Raw genomic sequence first — 19680 nt, forward strand, 5'->3', positions numbered from 1 at the left:
GTACACCACTGTACCTATTCAACACTGTGTATATAAGTAACACTTTATAAATGTAAATAAATACATTGGGCCAACAGGTTGCTAGCACTCCTGATCATTCAAGTGAACCCCAACAAGTGGCTCAAGAGCAACATGTTTCTCACCTTACCCTTTGATCCCAGTGGCCTCAAAGTGCCCATTTTTAAATCTCTAGCTTTGAGACAAGTTTTTGAAGCACAGAGCCATGCAGAGCCTCCTGCTGGGTAGCAGTCCACATGGGCCTACCAAATAGACAGTTACAGTCCTAACATCCTTAAGGAACATTTTTGGATGCTTGTGTGGCTCACTAACACTTTTTACATCTGTGTGGCTCACAAGTAAAAAATGTTGGGGACCCTTGTTCTACATCATGCCGTGAAGCACAAGGTTTGCCATATATTCACCTTAACAGACGTTTCTCTTGCATGGACATGGCATGCTCCCTGAGTTCCTTAGATCTGATACCAGACCATCTGTTCTGGGAAGGATTATTCATCTTTGGAGTCAGGTCTTGAGTTGCAGTGTTTTTATATTGTGTATACCTTAATGAGAGCAGGAGTTAGTCGATACTACAGAACAGAAACTCAAGACAAAAAAAAGGAATCACGTGAAAAAATTCAAACTTGTGCAAATTATGATTTGTCTAACATTGAGGAAGAGAGGCCTCACTACATTAACAGCCCAGAAGATTTATCTGATATTGAATTTACAGACAAAGATTATCTTCCTGAGGAACAAAGTGAACTAGAAAGTGAGAAAATTGACACACCCTCCTCACCCAAACAAACAAAGAAAAAACATTATGAGAACAGAATGAGAAATCTCAAATTTACACGGTTTGAAAATGAAGTTCTTATTGAAAACTTATTGCCATTTTTTGACAGAACAATTGGCAAATATTCTGCTAAAACTGCTACTGCCCTGAAAACTAAATACTAGAAGGACATAGCTCACCATGTGAACAGTATTGGTGTATGTCCAAGAAGTGTGCAGCACTGCAAGAAAAGATACAAAGATACAAAGGGGTCCTCAAGAAAAAACTTTCTGATGAATCCAAATATAGGTACACATCATACAGAGATATTTCTATTTAACACTTGCTGATCTGCTTTTCTGATGAATTTGCTTTTACTTTTTGCCTTCCTTTTTTTTTTCTTTACTGCTTTCTTTACTTTTATGTGCGTACCCACCTCCCACAGGCAGCATAGGGTAGGCAGAGTATGGCACACACAGGCAGCACCTCCGCAATAAACTTTAAAAAGGGTTTTACCCTTGTTTGTAGTCCTGAGTGCCATCTGCTTTTTTGTTGCTATTGTGTCAGGCTTCTGCAATGGCATGAGAGTGAATTGTGTCCGTGTATAATGCAGGTGCTTAAATAAGAGAAGTGCAGTATATTGGTAATAAGATAAGTGTTTTGTATGTATACATGTATGCTGGGTTATGTGCAGTCAGTTAATCGTGTAGTTATGTGCAGTCAATCTTTCAACCCTTTTTGTGCCTTGCAGTGTGTATGGTACCTTTTTTGGTCATTTAGAATGAATGTCCACAAATAAATTTTTAGCAAAAAATAGTTGACCGGCATGAGTGTAATGCAAGCGGGGCTTGGCCCCTGCATGTTTTATTAGAAAAATAGCAACAATGTTTCAAGCCCCGCTTGCATTACACTCGTTGTGCCGGGCAACTATTTTTTGCTGGACTGCGTTGGGAGTGCCGACTCTCTGGGCTGTGCACCGAGTAAGAAATGTTGGAAGAGGTAAGGGTGTGCTGGGTGAACTTTCCTTGTTGCACAAATACATTTTTAACATTAACTTTGTAATATCAAAAAATAACACAAGAACATTATTCTCCATCAACTTGTATGTTTGATGTCATGATGAACCTTTAGATAAAGGTCCAAGAGTTCACTCAGTTCGAAAGTCAGCAAGGAAGCTCCTCAGAGAACCCCAACAATCTCCTGAAATGGAAAACAGAAGGTTTATTGTTGATGATAATGCAAGACAGTGTCCTGAAAATGTATCTGATGATGCTGTATTTTCTGATATTGCAAATGAGGCTTGTAATGATAATAATGATAACCCCTCAGAATGCCCACAACAAGCACTTGTTAATCGTAAGGTCAAATCCACAAATAGTACTGTTACACCAAAATTACTTGAACCAGAATAAAATCGTTTCCATAAGTCTCTTATCAATTATCAAAAATCTCTCATGAAAAATTTGCATGTCGTTCATCTTGATCTGTGTATCGCCACAACATGTTACAACAAGAGTTAAGGACAACAAGCCTCATATGAGGCAGCTCTGTTAAAGATGCATGAGCAAGACTTAAAGGTCAAGGAGCAGCATATTTCTTTTTTGGAAAAACAAAATGCAATTTTAGATAACATAAGTAATTGTCAACAGGACTTGAGCAAAAAGTTTTATAGAAAGCAGTCAAGTTGTGCCAACACGCTCTTGTAGGAAAGATAGTGCAGGCAGTTCAGCAAGCACTTCTTCAAGTACAACTCGCCACATTCGCAAAAAAAAATAATTTCCCATGTCTTGTTGATACACTGAGGGGCAGTTTTTTTTTTTTTTTAAAGTGTTTAATTAGAGTTCAGCACTGTAAATTTGCAAGAAAAGAGTTATTTTTATATTTAGTACAAACATTATCTTTTTATATTTTTCCTGCCAAAATTTGATAGTAACCAATATTGTTTCAAACCATTAATTAGTCCTATGTGATTAGAGTGCAATGTAAATAAACATTTCGAGTGCAATGTAAATAAACATTTCTCTTTTTACTATTTCACATATTTGGTGATTAACACACTGACTGTCCCCCACAACAGATCTGTGCTATTGTGGTCAACTATACAACTATGAAAAGCCTTTCCACTAACAACAATAGTCACTGGTGGAAAGCCTTTTCTGAGTTGCTTGTCGGCCGCAATAGCAGAGATTTGTTGTGGGGGACTCACCCGTTCCAGGACATGAGCCTTAGTGGAGAAGATCCAGTTATGTTTGGATATACAACTATTTTCAAGTTAGCTGCTGCAGTTTGAATTACTTCATTATCAGCACCAATAAAAAGTTAGTGAATCATAGTTACTGTGAATGCAGAAATGTTGCATATTTCCAGTCAGTACTGCTGAGCTCAATAGAGGGAGGGAAAATCCAATTATGGCACATATTTATGCCTTACCTAAGCTACATAAAAATGTTACTTGTCCCCCTGGGAGACCAATAGTCTCAAGTATAGGTAGTCTCACAGAAGGTCTCAGTGCATATGTTGATTACTATCTTAAAGGAACAGTAACACCAAAAAATGAAAGTGTATAAAAGTAATACCAATATAATGTACTGTTGCCATGCATTGCTACAACTGGTGTGTTTGCCTCAGAAAGACTACTATAGTTTATATAAGTAAGCTGCTGTGTAGCCATGGGGGCAGCCATTCAAAGGAGAAAAGGCACAGGTTACTTAGCAGATAACAGATAAACCCCCATTATATGGGGCTTATCTACTAGTTATCTGTTATGTAACCTGTGCCTTTTCTCCTTTTTTCCAGCTTGAATGGCTGCCCCCATGGCTACACAGCAGCTTATTTATATAGTAGCTTTTCTGTAGCAAAAACACCATTTTTTTGCAGAGCAACAGCACATTATATTTTAATTACTTTAAAAAACTTTAATTTTTTTATGTTACTGTTCCTTTAATGATATTGTCTACACCTGCATATATACGAGATACCCAGGATGCTTCATTGAAAATTTCTACTATTAATTGGAGAAACAGCTATATCTGGGTTACATTGGATGTGCAAGCATTATATTCGCGCATAAACCATGTTGATGGGCTAAAGGCAGTCAACATGTATTTATGTAGTGTGGTAGAGTGACCCAACAAATGAGAGAAAAGGTGAGTTTTCCCTTCAAGTTCTCCATAGTGGGAGATGTAACCTTTAAGGGAGAGGTTGATAAACAGAGAATGGGTTCTCTGTTTAAAGTTTTTGCTGTCTGGCCCTGGAAGCTATAGGGTTCTGGATAGAACAAGTGGATCAGGCGAGCCATTCCAGTAGTCCAGCTCACCTATTGGAGCTTACTTTCTGCAGGAAGGCTGTCCTGTGGAAAGGTATTTAATTGTATAGAAAGGTGTGATAGAGGGGGGCGCATGCGCGCAATGGAGTAAGCAGGACACACACAGAGGCTCCGACCCGAAAACGCTCAAACACCCGCTCACTTTAAAACCCTAGCCTCCAAAATCACCGGGTGCTAGATATAACTTGCGGGACATCAGCGATGGGGAAAAAGCGGCTAAAAGATACAACTGGGACGATGTCCCCGTACTTACAGAAAGCACCCACGCCATATCGGCTCACCCAAGATGGCGGCGCGGACTCTGAGCCTGAACTCCCGCTTGACTCTTCGGCCCCAAGTTCCCCTGGACAACTAGAACAGGACCGAACTAATATAAAAACTACCTCACAACCACAGCACTCCGATCCGGTGACTGCCATGGTACTATCCCAACAGCTCGCTTCACTGCATGAACGGCTTACCGCCACTATAGCAGACACTATACGAACGGCCATTAAAGATGTCCAGACCGAAGTAACGAGCTTAGGGGAAAGAACAGACCACCTGGAGAATGTGGTGGATGATCTCATACAAAGACATAACATACTAGAGGAGGAAAACCACTTCCTTAAAGCAGAAATGAACTCTCTAAAATCATATGCTGAAGACCTAGAAAACAGGTTGCGCCGCCAAAATTTAAGAATAAGGGGAGTACCTGAGGACATAGGGGCACAAGAAATCAGGCCCTACCTACGCTCCCTATTCTCTACTATCAATCCAGAGCTCCCGGTAGAGGCTTGGAGATTCGATAGAGCACACCGAGCATTGGGACCCAGACAATCGAATGCAGCCATACCGCGGGATATAGTAGTCTGTATGCATTACTTTGAAAGTAAGGAGAGCATCATCGCCAAAACACGCAATGCTACTCACACAGACCACCAAGGACACAGAGTCCAAATCTTCAGCGACCTATCACCAATTACACTAGCCAAACGAAGAGACCTACGTCCAATAACTCAAAGACTCAGAGAACAAGGCATAGCATACCGATGGGGTTTCCCCTTCAAACTTATAGTACAAAAAGACAATCACCAACACACTCTGCAAGATACGACCCAAGGCCTTCAATTCCTCCAATCTTTAGGCATCCAGCCGACCGAGCAACAACTACACCCACCCACTAAGAAAAACAGACAACAGGAGAACCTCAGACCAACATGGACAAAAACAATACCAACAACATCAAAACCATCAGCCTGAATTCACAGGCATAAACCTACAACCCAACCCGCAACACCTGCAGAGGAAATCTCGGGTTGGACCCCTCCGTGAGTATCACTACTATAATACCCATATACTCCATTGCTGACCTGGACGCTCCCCTGATTAAGCCAAGCTGACTTTCCGTAACCTCAAACTGCCACGGCATAACTGAGGCATTTACCCAACCATCCCACATGCCTTACCCATGCTCCTACTTACAGGACCAAAGATACCTCATAATGCCACCTCAGCTACATTGGCCCAACCAAGGCCACCTCTCAAGCTTACATATAATGGCACGTAACCTTGCAAACGGTCACGACCGATGTTTATACAGTTTATGTTGTTATTCTTACTGTTTGTTAACTTGCTGCAATTGTTTACAGGGCTATAGTTTACTCAATATGTCTAGGTACTGCATGTTAAAGTATAAATGGGAATATACTGTTAGCATATTAACTAATGTGTATAAATGGTGAAAGTCTTATCTTTAAACGTTAATGGTCTTAACAGTGTTATGAAACGGTATATGGCAATAAGAGAAATTCACAAACTTAGACCGGATATTGTATTATTACAAGAGTCTCATTTTAAAGCCTCAGGAAACCAAACCTTAAAAACTAATTTATACCCAAAAGTATATCAATCAAATAAAAATGCTAAACGGGCAGGGCTCCTCACGATGATCCACAAATGGACGCTACTTAATTTTAGAGGGGACCCTAGCAGGAAAGCCACTTAAAGTGGTAAACATATATGCTCCCAATAGGAACCAGCTGAAATTTCTTAGAACTACTTTAACTAAGGTCTGCCGAGCCTACAACTCACCTATTCTCATTGGAGGGGACTATAATCTAACACTCTCAGAGCTAAGAGACCAATCATCCCCCCCGCTACAAAATGAGTACAAGGCACAATGCCGTAGGTTCAGACAACTTATACGCACACTAGACCTACAAGATATCTTGCGAGTCCATCACCCTAACGAAAAATCATATACTTTCTACTCGGCACGGCACCAGCTATATTCCCGGCTTGATTTTTTCCTGATACCTAGGACACTGCTAACTTACTCGTCAAGCACGGATATTATCCCAATCCACTGGTCTGACCACTCCGCAGTCCTATTAGATATTGAATTGGATAAACCCCCTCATAGGACTACTCATTGGCGCTTAAATGAGACTCTTTTAAGTGATCCGGGAATATGCTCAGAAATTCTACAAACTATGGAAAACTACTTTAAGGAAAATATTAACTCTGTATCTAATGTGTCTATATTGTGGGAAGCACATAAAGCAGTCCTCAGGGGTAAATTTATAGCAATAGCAGCTCATAAAAAAAGGTCCAAACTCCATACCCAAAGTACACTCGAAAGAAAACTAAAAGAACTAGAACACATTGCACATAGAAACCCCACAAAAAACATATTAAAAGAAATCACACAAACCCGAAAACATCTGAAATCTCTAACAATAGATAGCATTGAAAAAACATTACGATGGACCAGGCAAAAATATTATGAAAGGGGAGATAAACCACACTCCCTTCTAGCCAAAAAATTAAAAGACCAACAAATTCAATCAGCTATAACTGCAATCGCACTGAACGAAGGCAAAATGGCATATGCGCCAACAGAAATTGCGGGGGCTTTCCATAAATACTATACATCATTATATAATTTGCCAAACCCCCCAATTCACCTACAGAACAAAATAAAACTTCAAAGAAGGACCTTTTTAGAGAATAATATTGGAGTTAGATTTACCCCTGAGGACCTACTAAAACTAAACAAAGAGGTAACAGCTGAAGAAGTCAAGGAAACGATTACATCTCTCCCCACCTCAAAAGCCCCAGGCCCAGATGGCCTAACGTATCTATATTATAAAAAGTTTCTGGAAACCTTAGCACCCCACTTAACTAAGCTATTCAACTCATTCCTAATGGGAGAGGACATTCCCACCTCTATGCTAACCTCCTATATCACACTGATACATAAGGAAGGCAAAGATCCGCACCAATGCAGCAGCTATAGACCCATTGCCCTTTTAAATTCTGACTTAAAGATTTTCACCAAAATTCTAGCAAATAGATTGGCCCCTCTAATGCCTAAACTCATTGACGCAGACCAAGTCGGATTTATACATGGGAGACAGGCCGGAGATAACACCAGACGCACCATAGATTTAATTGAGGCCATTAACAAAAACAAAATCCCAGCTCTCCTGCTAAGCCTAGACGCTGAGAAGGCGTTTGACCGCCTTAACTGGGATTACATGCTAGAATTATTGTCCAACCTGGGAATGAAAGGTCCCTTCTTAGCAGCCATACAAGGGCTATACTCTACCCCTACAGCAACCCTTGAACTCCCAGGGGCATCTGAACACTTAATTCCCATAAGGAATGGTACACGACAAGGCTGCCCCCTGTCACCTTTACTATATGCTTTGAGCATAGAACCGCTAGCCTCAGCCATTAGAAACCATATGGATATCACAGGTCCCACCATTAAAGATAGAGAGTTCATTGTCTCACTCTTTGCGGACGATGCATTACTAACATTAACAAACCCAATAGTCTCTCTCTCAAACCTTCACAAATTACTGACTGAATATAGCCTATACTCAGGATACAAACTGAATGTAGACAAAACGGAAGCCTTACCATTGAATCTGCCAATAGAAACAAAGAATTCCTTATCAGCAACATTTCAATATAAATGGAAGGAACATACACTAACATATTTAGGGATCCACCTAACTAAAACATACAACTCTTTATACCAACATAACTACCCTCCACTCATACACAGCATTAAGGGCCTCCTCCATAAATGGAACTCATATACTATTTCGTGGCTGGGAAGGATTACAACGATTAAGATGACCATTCTACCCAAACTATTATACCTGTTCGAGACCCTTCCAATCCCGGTTCCTAGAACTGTACTTAAAGACTTACAAACAGCCTTCTTTAAGTTTATATGGGGTAAATCCAGACACAGGATACCCAAAACAGTCATGATATCCAGCAAAGGACAAGGGGGACTGGCAGTCCCAGATATACAGTGCTACTACATGGCAGCACACCTGCGACAGATAGCAGGATGGACAACCTACAAACCAACCACAAAATGGGCATATATAGAAACTCTATGGCTGTCTCCTACCCACCCTAGCACCTATGTATGGCAGACTGGAACAGGCAACAAAATACCACAGGGAACCCTAGGACCCATAACATTTACTCTACGCAACTGGCACCAGACCAAAAGGAAATACAACCTAATGAGCACATCTCCGCTACTGACACCGATCCTGGACAATCCCCTATTCCCCCCAGGCACACAGAACGCATTCAAATCACACTGGGGATCTAGAAATCTTTATACTATCTATGACTACATCAATCCACGGACCTACGAACCCTTAACTTTTGGGGAGCTACAAACAAAACTGCAAATACCATCTACTCAATTTTTTAGCTACCTGCAACTGAAGCATTTTATTCAAACATCTTTACCAAAACAGGACCGACTAACCCCCCTCACAGGATTTGAGCGTATATGTCAGACAGGCCTACCACAAAAAGCTCTAATTGCTATAATATATAGATTTATAACAAGCTTGCCAACTGACCCTTTCCCAAAACACAGATACATGTTAAAATGGGAAGAAGTTCTCAACCAAGAAATAACTATGGATACCTGGGAGGAAATATGGGAAAACGCCCGGAAAAATGTATCCTGCGTGAGACAAAAAGAGAGCCTGTACAAAGTGTTATTTTTTTGGTACTATACACCAAGCAAACTACATAAAATGTTCCCTAATGAAAGCCAACGATGCTGGAGAAACTGTGGGGAGATAGGGATGCTGCCAGATATAATGTGGTATTGCCCCTCTCTAACCATATTCTGGAAAAGGGTGGAGACGCTCCTGAGCAAGGTATTATATAGAGAACACACCTTAGACCCACTAACTATTCTAACTGGGAAGCCATCAGATCTCAACACCTCAGCTGAACAGAGATTAACAAACTACATCCTGACTGCATGCAGAATGGGGATCACATACCGGTGGAAAAGTCCACAACCACCATTACTCTCAGAAATCATCCCCAGGATCACTGACATGAGAGAAATGGAATACATGACGGCCAGAATACGGGGTACAATCCCCCGATTTAATAAAGTATGGGCCAGATGGGATATTTTTACAACCACAGACATATATAAAGAACTAAATATAACCTAGCCCTCAAACCTAAAATTTATACACAATGCAGCCTTGTTATGTTTTATCCCCCACCTCCAGTTAACATATCCAGGTTTATACCCCCCCCACCCCGTATACCGTATAAGGCTTAAAACGATACTAAGACAAAACAATGTGTTAAATGAATATGACATGCTGACTCTAACAAAATTTTACTTTCTGTAAACCATGTGCCGGCACTGTATAACATTATGGACTGTAATGTATAACAGATCACGATGTCTTATTTGTCTCTTTTTGATAAATCTTTCAATAAAATTTAAGTTACAAAAAAAAAAAAAAAAAGAAAGGTGTGATAGAGTCTCTCAGAGCAGGGCATAGAGCAGGAAGGATACCTCTCTGTGTTAGGACTCCCAGAGGGGCTGGCGGTGCTTCCTGCCACTGCACAGAGCAGAGGGAGCCCAGACTTGTGAAAGTTACCAAGGACTGAGGAGATAAGGAGTTGAATGGAAAGCCAGGAGGCTGAGCTAATCCCCCAGAAGTGTTGTGAGTACAGGGGTGACCCCAACATTTGTGTTTTCTTACTGGTAGTCCACAAGGGGCCCAGGTTAGTATAGGAACCAATCTAATGTGTGAAGGGCAGAGGGCAGAGGGCAGGATTTATTTTTATGATTTGTTTTGTATGCTGCAATGGGCACCCCTGTGTAAATAAACTGCCTTAAAGCCAAGAAAGTGTCTGTCCTGGATCCCGCTAGTTTACAATAGATATCTAAAATTAGAGGAACAAGTGAGATTTTTATTACATGCTGTTGAATTTATCCTCTCCCACAATGTGATGACTTTTGATGGTAGTTATTATAGACAACTGATAGGAACCACAATGGGGGCAAAATTTGCGCCCTCATATGCGGGTCTATTCATGGCAATGTGGGAGGAAGAATACATTTATGGAATCGATAACCCATACCAGGACAATATTGTCAAGTGGTATCGCTACATAGATGATGTCATCATGGTGTGGGATGGTGAAAAAAATGAGCTACCTGGCTTCTTACACTATGTTAACAACAATATATATGATATCAACTCTACTTTGGAAAACGATTTGCAAACAATTAACTTTTTGAATTTGACCTATTATATAGAAACGGGACGGATCAACGTGAAATTATTTAGGAAACCAGTTGCAGGTAACACAATTTTGAGAAGAGATTCTTTTCATTCAGAACATACAGTAAAATACCATATGCACAATTAGTGAGACTTTATAGAAATTGTTCTAACTATGATGTATTTAAAGAACAAGCGAGGCAAGAATGCGAGAGGCTTGGGGAAAGAGGATACAAAAAGGGCGATCTACAAATGCCATTGCAAAGAGTAGGTGATCTGAAAGGAAAAGACAACAGTAGGGGATATAAAAAAGGTAAAATAGAAAAAATCACATGAGTCCAATATAAACAAATCTGCAAGGTAATTAAAAGAAATTGGAATATTTTACAGGCAAACCCAGTGCTAAAGAAGTTAAACATTAAACCAGGTGTGGTGAGTAGAAAAGCTAGATCGATAGCAGGAACTGTAGCCCCCAATAAATTAAAAGAAAAGGGAAAGAAAGGAACATCATGGTTGAGCGATTCAAAAGTTTTTTTTCCATGTTAACACTGTAAATCATGTAAACATAGTGGTAGTCTACAAAATATTTGAGTAAAAATACAGATAAAGAATATAAAATTGATACTTATATATCATGTCAAACACGATATGTAGTTTACTGCTTGCAATGCGAATGTGGTTCCCTTTATGTAGGACGAACTATAAGACAGCTAAGAACGAGACTAGGAGAACACCTGAGAGGATTAAAAAATAAAGATAGTGATAATCCCCTATATAAGCATTTTGAGTATGCACATAAAGGAAAGCAGAAGAAATTTAATATGTTTGGCATAGATAAATTAGATGTAAAAAGCGAAGGGAATCTTGTAACTAAGCTTTTAAGATTGGAGTCTAAGTGGATATTAATATTAGATACTGTAATACCGAAAGGTATGAACACAAAATTTGAATTGAAACCATTTCTTGTATCATCCTGGAAATAGGATGCTTAAAAGAAAAGGAAAGGGTACTAAAGAGTTAATCTGAAGCTGCAGGCATGCCTTCAGTTCTCTCAATAGTGCCCTTAAGTCTCCCCATATTTCACCTGTTCAGATGATCAGAAGCCAAACAGGAAGAAAAAAACGCTGAACTGTGTAAAGAAAGTTCCCATAATGCCTCACTCCTGCAGAGACACCCAGACCAAGTGTACATGCTCACTTAGTAAGACTATGGGGGAGATTTACAAATGCTCGGAGCGTTCATGCGAATGCTCCGAGCGTATTCTTGCTGATTTTTTCTCGCTCGCGCGAAAAATTCAGAAAGGCTCTGCTGCTGTTTGCAATGGTTCGGTACGAAAATTTCGGGACTGTCGGATCACCAATACGATATTATCGTGACTAATACGATTTTTTTCGTAAGCATTTTCATGACATTTCCGATCTTCAGAAATTTTCTTTTCCAATCAGAATTTTTCCCATTCAGGATTTGAACTCGTGTTTTGATAAATCTGAACCTATGAGTCAGCTTCCTGCTGATTGGCTCAGATCCACATTCCTAAGGGGGGGAGTGAGTTCTTAGCATTCTTGAGGAAGGGGGGAGCAGGATAGAGCAGAGAGCAGAAAGCTGCGTGTCTGTGGCAGAGGAATTACAGACACAATAAATCTTTTTTCCGAGAAGTCAGTGCAGCGTTTCTGTGTTCTGAGTGCTTATGGCTGTATTTACATAGACCTTTCTGATAAAGCTTACGTTTTTACCTTTCTTTCTCCTTTAACCCTTTCCCTGCCAAGACCGTAGGTAATACGTTGTTTTAAAAAAAGCAGTTGCCTGCTAATGACGTAGTACCTACGTTCTTTCTCCCTTAGCGCTTCTCTCTGCATCGGCGGCAAAAGCCGCCGGTGCAGAGAGACAGATGCGCCCCCAACCCCTTCGGCAACGAGCCGAGGGGGTTGGGGGGGATGGTCCTGCGATGCGATTATCGCAGGACCATCCTACAAGCAGCAGATGCGATCGCATCGCATCTGCTGCTTGTACAGCTTCCTGCTTCCCCCCCCCAGAGCCGCCTCCCACCTACTTCCTCGGCGACTGCAGGAAGGAGAAGCAGGGAACCGATCTGACCTTCAGACAGGTAAGTGTGACTTTATTTTTGTTTATACACACTTTTACACACACTTACACACATTTATATACATTTATACACACATACAACACAATTTAGCACAGTTTTTTTTTTCCACTTTGCACACTTATATACACTCATATACACTTATATACACTCATATACACTCATATACACACTGTCACACAACTTTTACATGTGCACATGTATACACAAACTCACAAAAACTTTTTAAATTTTTTTAAATTTTTTTTTCATTTTACTTTTTTTTTTTTTTATTTCCCCCCAAAACTGTTTATTTTGACAGCGTGACTATTGGATCAGATATTCTGACCATTAATTATGCTGTCGTGTGACTTATTTTGTTGTTTCATTGATTTGCACATTTTTATCCCTATATTAGTATTCCTGATCTGTTTTAGCGTAGCTTTGCCATGTGCAACTTTGGTGTACAAAAATAACTTTACCTATTTTGAATTCATCAGAATGTGTACTTTCCAAATATATATGGTTTTCTGGGGGTCCCTGTGTACTTTGGGGGTCTTACTGCATATAATAGGCCGTCAGGGGGCTCTGTGTGCAAAAGCTGAGCTGGCAGGCGAGAAATCCTTATGCGCTATTTTCATTTTGGGGTCAGTACATACCGCAGACTTTGGTATATCTATGCATATTGGGCATCAATCTGTTCAGTAGGCCTCTGGTGTTCCTATTTGGGGTGAGCTGCCTTTGTACGCAAGAAATTGTGTGAGATAAATGCGGCAAACTGCAACATTTTTATGCGATTTTCTCAAATGTCATAAAAACCACTAACTTTAGGAAAGCTTTGCAGATGGGTACTTTGGTGTAGAAAGGACTCTTTACCCTTGTTGGATTTGTCAGAATGTGTACTTTCTAAAAATATATGGTTTTCTGGGGGTCCCTGTGTAGTTTGGGGGTCTTACTGCATATAATAGGCTGTCAGGGGGCTCTAAGTGCAAAAGATGAGCTGGCAGGCGAGAAATCCTTATGCGCTATTTTCATTTTGGGGTCAGTACATACCGCAGACTTTGGTATATCTATGCATATTGGGCATCAATCTGTTCAGTAGGCCTCTGGTGTTCCTATTTGGGGTGAGCTGCCTTTGTACGCAAGAAATTGCGTGAGATAAATGCGGCAAACTGCAACATTTTTATGCGATTTTCTCAAATGTCATAAAAACTACTAACTTTAGGAAAGCTTTGCAGATGGGTTCTTTGGTGTAGAAAGGACTCTTTTCCCTTGTTGGATTTGTCAGAATGTGTACTTTCCAAAAATATATGGTTTTCTGGGGGTCCCTGTGTAGTTCGGGGGTCTTACTGCATATAATAGGCTGTCAGGGGGCTCTGTGTGCAAAAGCTGAGCTGGCAGGCGAGAAATCCTTATGCGCTATTTTCATTTTAGGGTCAGTACATACCGCAGACTTTGGTATATCTATGCATATTGGGCATCAATCTGTTCAGTAGGCCTCTGGTGTTCCTATTTGGGGTGAGCTGCCTTTGTACACAAGAAATTGTGTGAGATAAATGCGGCAAACTGCAACATTTTTATGCGATTTTCTCAAATGTCATAAAAACCACTAACTTTAGGAAAGCTTTGCAGATGGGTACTTTGGTGTAGAAAGGACTCTTTACCCTTGTTGGATTTGTCAGAATGTGTACTTTCCAAAAATATATGGTTTTCTGGGGGTCCCTGTGTAGTTTGGGGGTCTTACTGCATATAATAGGCTGTCAGGGGGCGCTGTGTGCAAAAGCTGAGCTGGCAGGTGAGAAATCCTTATGCGCTATTTTCATTTTGGGGTCAGTACATACCGCAGACTTTGGTATATCTATGCATATTGGGCATCAATCTGTTCAGTAGGCCTCTGGTGTTCCTATTTGGGGTGAGCTGCCTTTGTACGCAAGAAATTGTGTGGGATAAATGCGGCAAACTGCAACATTTTTATGCGATTTTCTCAAATGTCATAAAAACTACTAACTTTAGGAAAGCTTTGCAGATTGGTACTTTGCTGTAGAAAGGACTCTTTACCCTTGTTGGATTTGTCAGAATGTGTACTTTCCAAAAATATATGGTTTTCTGGGGGTCCCTGTGTAGTTTGGGGGTCTTACTGCATATAATAGGCTGTCAGGGGGCTCTGTGTGCAAAAGCTGAGCTGGCAGGCGAGAAATCCTTATGCGCTATTTTCATTTTGGGGTCAGTACATACCACAGACTTTGGTATATCTATGCATATTGGGCATTAATCTGTTCAGTAGGCCTCTGGTGTTCCTATTTGGGGTGAGCTGCCTTTGTACGCAAGAAATTGTGTGAGATAAATGCGGAAAACTGCAACATTTTTATGCGATTTTCTCAAATGTCATAAAAACTACTAACTTTAGGAAAGCTTTGCAGATTGGTACTTTGCTGTAGAAAGGACTCTTTACCCTTGTTGGATTTGTCAGAATGTGTACTTTCAAAAAATATATGGTTTTCTGGGGGGTCCCTGTGTAGTTTGGGGGTCTTACTGCATATAATAGGCTGTCAAGGGGCTCTGTGTGCAAAAGCTGAGCTGGCAGGCGAGAAATCCTTATGCGCTATTTTCATTTTGGGGTCAGTACATACCGCAGACTTTGGTATATCTATGCATATTGGGCATCAATCTGTTCAGTAGGCCTCTGGTGTTCCTATTTGGGGTGAGCTGCCTTTGTACGCAAGAAATTGTGTGAGATAAATGCGGCAAACTGCAACATTTTTATGCGATTTTCTCAAATATCATAAAAACTACTAACTTTAGGAAAGCTTTGCAGATTGGTACTTTGCTGTAGAAAGGACTCTTTACCCTTGTTGGATTTGTCAGAATGTGTACTTTCCAAAAATATATGGTTTTCTGGGGGTCCCTGTGTAGTTTGGGGGTCTTACTACATATAATAGGCTGTCAAGGGGCTCTGTGTGCAAAAGCTGAGCTGGCAGGCGAGAAATCCTTATGCGCTATTTTCATTTTGGGGTCAGTACATACCGCAGACTTTGGTATATCTATGCATATTGGGCATCAATCTGTTCAGTAGGCCTCTGGTGTTCCTATTTGGGGTGAGCTGCCTTTATACGCAAGAAATTGTGTGAGATAAATGCGGCAAACTGCAACATTTTTATGCGATTTTCTCAAATGTCATAAAAATTACTAACTTTAGGAAAGCTTTGCAGATTGGTACTTTGCTGTAGAAAGGACTCTTTACCCTTGTTGGATTTGTCAGAATGTGTACTTTCCAAAAATATATAGTTTTCTGGGGGTCCCTGTGTAGTTTGGGGGTCTTACTGCATATAATAGGCTGTCAGGGGGCTCTGTGTGCAAAAGCTGAGCTGGCAGGCGAGAAATCCTCATGGGCTATTTTCATTTTGGGGTCAGTACATACCGCAGACTTTGGTATATCTATGCATATTGGGCATCAAACTGTTCAGTAGGCCTCTGGTGTTCCTATTTGGGGTGATTTGCCATTGTATGCAAGAAATTGTGTGAGATAAATGCGGCAAACTGCAACATTTTTATGTGATTTTCTGAAATGTCATAAAAACCGCTAGCTTTAGGAAAGCTTTGCAGATTGGTACTTTAGTGTAGAAAGGACTCTTTACCCTTGTTGGATTTGTCAGAATGTGTAGTTTCCAAAAATAAAGGGATTTTAGGGGTCACCCTACATTTCTGCAGCTTCTACCCCTCATAAAACTGCCATGTGTTTATGAATTAGGTAAAGATAAGCCATGAAATTAGTGTGCACAGGGTATATTTGGGGGTCTCTAAGTGCCATGTGCTTTGATAAACCTATGTACAGTGGGCATCAAACTGTTCAGTAGACCTCTGGGGTTCATATTTAGGGTGTTTTATCTTGGTACCTAATGACCTGTAAAAAATAAGATGCTGTATAGTGGAAGTTTTGAGGTGATTTTTGGAAATGCCATAAAAATCATCAAACTAAGGATAGCTTTATGGCTTGGTACTTTGGAGTAGAAAGACATGGGTACCCATTTTAGATTCGGGGGAATGTGTACTTTCCAAAAATATATGACTTTCTGGGGTGAGTGTACTTTTTACTAGCTTTATCCCACATATAATGATGTAAATGTATTGATTTTGCAGGAGCTAAAATTACAGAAATGATAGATCATATGGGGGTATGTTCACATTGGGGCCCCTACATGCCACATACTTAGGTAAACCTATACATATTGGGCATCACACTGTTCAGTGGGCCCCTGGCGTTCATATTTAGGGTGTTTTATCTTGGTACCTAATGCTATGTGGGAGATAAGATTCTGGAAACTGGAAGCTTTGAGTGGATTTTTGGAAATGTTATCAAAATTGCCAACTTTAGGAAAGCTTTGCGGCTTGGTACTGTGGAGTAGAAAGACATGGGTACCCATTTTAGATTCGGGGGAATGTGTACTTTCCAAAAATATATGACTTTCTGGGGTGAATGTACTTTTTACCAGCTTTATCCCACATGTAATGATGTAAATGTTGATTTTGCAGAAGCTGAAATGACAGAAATGACAGTACATATGGGTATATGTTCATATTGGGGCCCCTACATGCCTCATACTTAGGTAAACCTATACATATTGGGCATCAAACTGTTCAGTAGACCTCTGGGGTTCATATTTAGGGTGTTTTGTCTTGGTACCTAATGACCTGTAGAAAATAAGATGCTGCATAGTGGAAGTTTTGAGGTGATTTTTGGAAATGCCATAAAAATCGTCAAACTTAGGAAAGCTTTATGGCTTGGTACTGTGGAGTAGAAAGACATGGGTACCCATTTTAGATTCGGGGGAATGTGTACTTTCCAAAAATATATGACTTTCTGGGGTGAGTGTACTTTTTACTAGCTTTATCCCACATGTAATGATGTAAATGTTGATTTTGCAGAAGCTGAAATGACAGAAATGACAGTACATATGGGTATATGTTCACATTCGGGCCCCTACATGCCACATACTTAGGTAAACCTATACATATTGGGCATCAAACTGTTCAGTAGACCGCTGGGGTTCATATTTAGGGTGTTTTGTCTTGGTACCTAATGACCTGTAGAAAATAAGATGCTGCATAGTGGAAGTTTTGAGGTGATTTTTGGAAATGCCATAAAAATCGTCAAACTTAGGAAAGCTTTATGGCTTGGTACTGTGGAGTAGAAAGACATGGGTACCCATTTTAGATTCGGGGGAATGTGTACTTTCCAAAAATAAATGACTTTCTGGGGTGAGTGTACTTTTTACTAGCTTTATCCCACATGTAATGATGTAAATGTTGATTTTGCAGAAGCTGAAATGACAGAAATGACAGTACATATGGGTATATGTTCACATTGGGGCCCCTACATGCCACATACTTAGGTAAACCTATACATATTGGGCATCAAACTGTTCAGTAGACCGCTGGGGTTCATATTTAGGGTGTTTTGTCTTGGTACCTAATGACCTGTAGAAAATTAGATGCTGCGTAGTGGAAGTTTTGAGGTGATTTTTGGAAATGTCATAAAAATCATCAAACTTAGGAAAGCTTTATGGCTTGGTACTGTGGAGTAGAAAGACATGGGTACCCATTTTAGATTCGGGGGAATGTGTACTTTCCAAAGATATATGACTTTCTGGGGTGAATGTACTTTTTACTAGCTTTATCCCACATGTAATGATGTAAATGTTGATTTTGCAGAAGCTGAAATGACAGAAATGACAGTACATATGGGGGTATGTTCACATTGGGGCCCCTACATGCCACATACTTAGGTAAACCTATACATATTGGGCATCAAACTGTTCAGTAGACCTCTGGGGTTCATATTTAGGGTGTTTTGTCTTGGTACCTAATGACCTGTAGAAAATAAGATGCTGCATAGTGGAAGTTTTGAGGTGATTTTTGGAAATGCCATAAAAATCGTCAAACTTAGGAAAGCTTTATGGCTTGGTACTGTGGAGTAGAAAGACATGGGTACCCATTTTAGATTCGGGGGAATGTGTACTTTCCAAAAATATATGACTTTCTGGGGTGAGTGTACTTTTTACTAGCTTTATCCCACATGTAATGATGTAAATGTTGATTTTGCAGAAGCTGAAATGACAGAAATGACAGTACATATGGGTATATGTTCACATTCGGGCCCCTACATGCCACATACTTAGGTAAACCTATACATATTGGGCATCAAACTGTTCAGTAGACCTCTGGGGTTCATATTTAGGGTGTTTTGTCTTGGTACCTAATGACCTGTAGAAAATAAGATGCTGCATAGTTGAAGTTTTGAGGTGATTTTTGGAAATGCCATAAAAATCGTCAAACTTAGGAAAGCTTTATGGCTTGGTACTGTGGAGTAGAAAGACATGGGTACCCATTTTAGATTCGGGGGAATGTGTACTTTCCAAAAATATATGACTTTCTGGGGTGAGTGTACTTTTTACTAGCTTTATCCCACATGTAATGATGTAAATGTTGATTTTGCAGAAGCTGAAATGACAGAAATGACAGTACATATGGGTATATGTTCACATTCGGGCCCCTACATGCCACATACTTAGGTAAACCTATACATATTGGGCATCAAACTGTTCAGTAGACCGCTGGGGTTCATATTTAGGGTGTTTTGTCTTGGTACCTAATGACCTGTAGAAAATAAGATGCTGCATAGTGGAAGTTTTGAGGTGATTTTTGGAAATGCCATAAAAATCGTCAAACTTAGGAAAGCTTTATGGCTTGGTACTGTGGAGTAGAAAGACATGGGTACCCATTTTAGATTCGGGGGAATGTGTACTTTCCAAAAATAAATGACTTTCTGGGGTGAGTGTACTTTTTACTAGCTTTATCCCACATGTAATGATGTAAATGTTGATTTTGCAGAAGCTGAAATGACAGAAATGACAGTACATATGGGTATATGTTCACA

At 40.2% G+C, this 19680-nt stretch overlaps 1 protein-coding gene across 6 annotated transcripts in view; it reads right to left on the reverse strand.

Moving 5' to 3' along the window:
• The window catches only part of tmc8 (transmembrane channel like 8), an 87014-nt gene that overhangs the window by 49016 nt on the left and 18318 nt on the right, over positions 1–19680 (reverse strand). For 5 of the 6 annotated variants that reach the window (XM_031894634.1, XM_031894630.1, XM_031894635.1 and 2 more), the window contains exons 3-5: positions 1898–1972; positions 973–1013; positions 423–560 (exon numbers count right to left, since the gene is read on the reverse strand). In XM_031894634.1, the coding sequence (XP_031750494.1) occupies positions 423–514 (92 nt within the window). In that variant the 5' untranslated portion in view covers positions 515–560; positions 973–1013; positions 1898–1972. Of the gene's footprint in view, positions 1–422; positions 1014–1897; positions 1973–19680 lie in introns of all 6 variants that reach the window. The other variant, XM_031894632.1, reaches the window with a different exon arrangement.

Source organism: Xenopus tropicalis, chromosome 10 (assembly GCF_000004195.4).
Source record: "Xenopus tropicalis strain Nigerian chromosome 10, UCB_Xtro_10.0, whole genome shotgun sequence".
NCBI classification, from domain to species: domain Eukaryota; kingdom Metazoa; phylum Chordata; class Amphibia; order Anura; family Pipidae; genus Xenopus; species Xenopus tropicalis.